Genomic DNA, 5,910 nt, shown 5'->3' on the forward strand with positions numbered 1-5,910 from the left:
GTCTTTTATTAGTGTAGACTAGAGGCCCGGTGCATGAAATTCATGCATGTGGGGGGGTGGTCCCTCAGCCTGGCCTGCACCATCTCCAATCTGGGACACCTCAGGAGATGTCCGAATGCAGGTTTAGTCCCAATCCCAAAGGATCGGGCCTAAACCTTCAGTCGGACATCCCTCTCGCAATCCGAGACCGCTAGCTCCTAACCCAGGGGTGGGCAAACTTTTTGACTCGAGGGCCACAATGGGTTCTTAAACTGGACCAGAGGGCCGGAACAAAAGCATGGATGGAGTGTTTGTGTGAACTAATATAAATTCAAAGTAAACATCATTACATAAAAGGGTACGGTCTTTCTTTTTTTTTTAGTTTTATTCATTTCAAACGGGCCGGATCCGGCCCGCGGGCCGTAGTTTGCCCACGGCTGTCCTAACCCCTCTACCTGCCTGCCTGATCACCCCTAACTGCCTCTGCCTGCGGGCCTGATTGCCCCTACCTTGACCCCCTGCTGGCCTGATCAACCCTAACTTGCTCCCCAGACAGCCTGATCGCCCCTAACCACCTCTGACTTGACTCCAGGCCTAAGCCGCAGTTCTGGCCTCCCTCTGCAGGAGGCGACCTGGTGGATCAGGGGAAGGCGCTGCCCCCATTACCCCACTGCTGCTGCCACTGCCAGCCTGAGCCTGGGCCCTTCGCAGTCACCTGAGGCTGCCTGAGCCTCAGCCCTCACAGCCACTGCAGCTTTGTCTGGAAGGTCATCCGGAAGATGTCCGCCCTGATTAGCATATTACCCTTTTATTAGTATAGATGGTAGTTCCTCATTAAGAGCAGAATGATAGAAAATGGCCTAATTAAGGAAAATCCCCATTTGCAAGGTGTGTGTGCGGGCATACGTGCGGGGTTGGGGATGGTGTCTTCAAAAGGTCTCTCCAGTGGATTTCAATTTGCTAATGATTACTGTATTTTCCTTTCTGAATGGGAGTACTTGCTGCAGTTCACCATTATATATATCAATGGTAGGAGTGAGGCAGTTATAACTTGCCTTTTTAAATCACTGATTATTAGACAATCAGGAGCCACATTCAAACTTGATGGAAAGGACTGCACTTTACCTGGAAATCCTGGCCTTTTTGAGGGATACAGTCCTGAATGGGACTCTGAGCTGACTGCTATGGGAGAGTTAAGTGGGTCTGTGTATGAAGAAGAGTGAAATAGAAACTTGGCTATTGGAAGGATATATTCTGGTTGAGACTGCCTAAATGCCTATCAAGCTCATTTATTTTTCTCTCTGGGTATACAAGCAAATTGCATTTCCCAGCCCTCTTGGATCTTGTTAGCTAAATATGCTAGGTCTTATCAATAGAATGTGAGCTAAAGCAGTGTAATACTTTTGTGTTGAGGCATAAAAGTATGCGACACCATTCTTTTTCTTTTCTTATCAACTGGTTGGATGAGACCATGATAACTGTAAAACCATGTGTTTATGACAAATGAGGCCTGAGTCCCTAAATGACTGTGTGTAGCAGAGTCCCACTCTGACCCCACTGGCACCCATGAGATTATGATGTGAGCGAGAAATAAATTCTGATGATGCTAAGCTAAAAAATTTCAAGGATTATCTGTTATAGCAACTAGGATTATGTACCCTAGAGTTTACTAAAGAATTTTTGGATATGTGTACTAAAGTTTATACTACTAACATTTCTACAGTTATTATTATGCCTTTAAGGTAAATATACTTGTCTTTGACTTTTAAACACAAATGTAATAATCTATATTTTAGAATTCACATTACTAAAATGCCAACAAAGACACAAGATACAGAAAATCTCTTCAGTAACACTAACATATCCCCAAACGGTACTGGTGAGTAAGCACAATATATCCTTTAAAAATAACTAGCACTGAAGATCAGTGGAAGAATACTAGACTTAGCATGCAAGTAGATGGGTTTTAGTGTAAGTTTCACTGTATCATTTTTGCTCAACTAGTATAAATGTAAAAACAAGGCCAAGAAATCACTGCAAGTGGATTTCCATGATGAGAATGTATTACAAGGGGCTCAAAATGTGTCTATTAAAACATAAATGAATGAATGGATGACAGACTTTTCAGACATATTTCGTGGACATCACAGATCTGATCATGTAAGTGGTTAAACACGTGTATCCTTTAAGGCTTATTGTTCTTACTTATGAAATGAAGATAATAATGGAATAAACTTCATGGAGTTGCTGTAAGATTAAATAAAATAGTGTATGTAAAGAATTTCGCATAGTACTTGGCCCACAGTGAATATATGATAAAAATGCTGGATGTTATCATCATCATCATCATCATCATCCAGTTGTTGTGAGAGCTCCACGACTGAAGTGACTTTATTGTAGTCTCATCACTTGAATGATGGGGATTAAGGATGCCTGTCCTACTTCTTATAAAACCCCATGAGGCCCTAACCAGTTTGGCTTGGTGGATAGAGCGTTGGCCTGTGGACTGAAGAGTCCAAGGTTCGATTCTGGTCAAGGGCACATGCTCAGGTTGCGGCTCAATCCCAGTGGGGGTCGTGCAGGAGGCAGCCAATCAATGATTCTCTCTCATCATTGATGTTTCTATCTCTCCCTCTTCCTTCCTCTCTGAAATCAATAAAAATATATTTAAAAAAAAAATTAAAACCACATGAGATAATGGATCTGACACTCTAAGTCAGTGGTTCTCGACCTTCTGGCCCTTTAAATACAGTTCCTCATGTTGTGACCCAACCATAAAATTATTTTCGTTGCTACTTCATAACTGTAATATTGCTACTGTTATGAATCGTAATGTAAATATCTGATATGCAGGATGGTCTTAGGTGACCCCTGTGAAAGGGTCGTTTGACCGCCAAAGGGGTCGCGACCCACAGGTTGAGAACCGCTGCAAGTGATACACAAATGCAAAGCTGTTTCATGATGAGGTTATTGTGAAGTGCTATTCTGTACCAGAGCTGGAGCATTTTCTCCAAGTCCACTTCTCTTGTGCCCAAACTCATCCTCTGGAAAGATGGCCAGTCTATCACTAATTACAAAACTAACTGGCTTATAAACAAGAAAAATCTATGACTCATCCTATATAATAAAGAGGTAATATGCAAATTGACCCTCATGCCCTCACAAGCAGGCTGCGTGGGGTGACCAGGCTGGCAGGGGGATTAGTGAGGGACAAACGAACGACTAAACAAACAGGCTGCATGGGGCGTCTAGAGCAGTGGGGGCAGTAAGAGGCGACCAGGCCAGTGGGAGGGGGTGCAGCTGGGGATGACCAGGTCGGCAGTGGGGGCAGTTGGGGGCAATCAGGCTGGCACACAGAGGCAGTGAGGGGTGATCAAGCTGGCAGGGAGGGGCAGTTAGGGGCGACCAGGTAGGCAGGTGAGCAGTTAGGAGCCAGCGGTCCCGGATTGGAGAGGGTGCAAACTGGGCTGAGGGGAAACCCCACCCTGCACAAATTTTGTGCACCGGGCCTCTAGTATACAGAATAAAATTCATTTTCCATCCCTTCATTCAAAATCAACTGTCCCTGAGCTATTTAAAGCTGAAGAAATTATATTTTTCAGTAAAAAGCTTTAAGACTACATAATGGCATTTATCTATTATTTTCTTATTTTAGCACTAGGAGAATTTTGATGAACTAATTGAGTAAAAAGAAGAGAGTAGTGGCTCATAGGTAGATACATACAAGTTACACTTTAATCATTCACTAGGAATGATAATGTAGAACAAATGATTCCACAATTTTCCAGAGACAAAACAATAAACAATCAAATAACTTGCACAATGCAATGAAAAAAACACATACCTTATAGGTTGTAAATCCAAACCACTGATCCCAAAGGAATCTATTTTGATAGTTTTCATCAGCTCCTCTACTGTGGGCAGATCTAAAAGGGGAAAAAAGTTAAAATAGCAACCAAAAATGTTAGGTCATTTGCTTGATTTTATGTATCATACCAACAAAATTACTTTTTCTCTGATTGATATAGTTAACAAAACGACTCATACAAGAAACCCATTGTAAACTTCCTTGTACCAAGACAACTTCCATTGATAGTTATTATTTGAAATATATATAACTATATATTTAATGCATAGGCATACAAGTCTCAAATATATGTATCTGGGTAGAGCCACATACACTTTTATTTGCTAAATATGTATTTAGTTGATCCCTACTGTTCTCTATTTAAAAAATAACTTTAGTATATGTTCATGAAAAAGATTAAAAAATGTGAAAACAATTCAGTAATTTTGTTATTTGGTCAAAGCAGATAAGAAAGGAAACTGAAATTTTATCCCATGTTCAGCTCTAACTTTACAGTTAAATCACTGATTTCCAGATTTCATTTGAACAAACCCTTTAAATAAATCCAGAGATTGAGAAATAATCACTACAGCAAATTGTGTCTAAATTACACTAAATTGGAAACTGTTCAGAGAGGATCTTAAATAAGCTTTTACCAGATTCCGTAGTAGAAATGTTTTTGGAGGACTCTTCATTTTCTTGAGGATGACCTTTCTCTGAGCTCTTGACATTTTCCATGGCAGCAATCTCAATTCTTTGTTCATCAGAATTTCCCAAGGAATGGGCTATATGACAATAAGCCTGATGAAGAGCTTCAATATCACTATTGCTTTGTCCATAAGAAACACCTGTTAAAATTAATGTAATCTCCAGTATAATCCCACAAAACATGAGAAATATATAATACTAATGCCATCCCTTAATCTGTGAAGAATGGTGAACAAGGCATACGACAACAATGACATTACAGAGTTACTAGTAAGTATAAAATTAGGTAATATATAGGTAATGGCCTACCAGTATAAATCACAGCAGGCTCAATAACTCTTCAGAAAGTTGAGATGTGTCCTGACATGGTAACTATAAAATCTGATTCCACTAGTTAACTGCCCTCTCTTCCCATTACCCTTAATTCAAAATAGTTGAATAAAACTATTCCTAAATTTCCCAAAGTGGCCCAATCATCTCAGGATTTTGTCTCTCCCTTATCAATACCACTTTTTCAGCTTTCCTGTGTCACCAAGCAGTAGTCTGCATTTCTTCAACAAATTCACTCTTCTAACTTTGCAATTACATGGGTGTTGGCAATTCAGTGTATTCCAACTTCCTGCAAAAGCTGCTATAATGAAAAACAATTTCCTAATGGCCAAATCCGGTCATCTTTAGTTCTCAACTCCGTGAGACATCTGACACTGTCCTTTTCCTGGGATCTGTCCTACATCCCTTCTCCTTATTCTTCCCATCACTTTAATGGCTACTTTTCCATCTTTTATGGTAAAACTAGAGGCCTGATGCACAAAAATTCATGCAAGAGTAAGCCTTCCTTCTCCCCCAACTGCAGGCACCAGCTTCCCTCCAGCACCCGGGACCCGGGCTTCCCTCGTCCGGCCACCGGCAGGCACCGCGACCCGGGCGGCTTTGCTCTGGCCCTACCAGCAGGCACCCGGAACCTGGGCGGCTTCCCTCCGGCCCTGGCTTCGTCCAGAAGGATGTCCGGAATGAAATCCGGTCTAATTAGCATATAACCCCTTTTATTATTATAGATTACTAGAGGCCTGGTGCACAAAAATTTGTGCACTCGGGGGTGGGGGGGCCCCTCAGCCCGGCCTGTGCCCTCTCGCAGTCTGGGACCCCTTGGGGGATGACCATCTGCTGGCTTAGGCCCGCTCCCTGGGGGACTGGGCCTAAGCTGGCAATCAGACATCCCTCTGGCAGCCGGGAGCCCTTGGGGGATGTCCACTTACCAGCGGGGGGCAGGCCTAAACTGCAGTCTGACATCCTTAGTGCTGCTGAGGAGGCGGGAGAGGTTCCCACCACCACCGCTGTACTGGCAGCCGTCAGCCTGGCTTGTGGCTGAGCAGAGC

General features: G+C 42.7%; 1 protein-coding gene across 6 annotated transcripts in view; it reads right to left on the reverse strand.

Moving 5' to 3' along the window:
- The window catches only part of CEP162 (centrosomal protein 162kDa), an 83,134-nt gene that overhangs the window by 50,032 nt on the left and 27,192 nt on the right, over window positions 1–5,910 (reverse strand). For all 6 annotated transcript variants that reach the window (XM_005869950.2, XM_005869951.2, XM_014542666.1 and 3 more), the window contains 2 exons: window positions 4,483–4,674; window positions 3,824–3,905 (listed from right to left, as the gene is read on the reverse strand). In XM_005869950.2, coding sequence (XP_005870012.1) covers window positions 3,824–3,905; window positions 4,483–4,674 — 274 coding nt within the window. The remainder of the gene's footprint in view (window positions 1–3,823; window positions 3,906–4,482; window positions 4,675–5,910) is intronic.

This window comes from Myotis brandtii, unplaced genomic scaffold, assembly GCF_000412655.1.
Source record: "Myotis brandtii unplaced genomic scaffold, ASM41265v1 scaffold31, whole genome shotgun sequence".
Taxonomy (NCBI): Eukaryota; Metazoa; Chordata; class Mammalia; order Chiroptera; family Vespertilionidae; genus Myotis; species Myotis brandtii.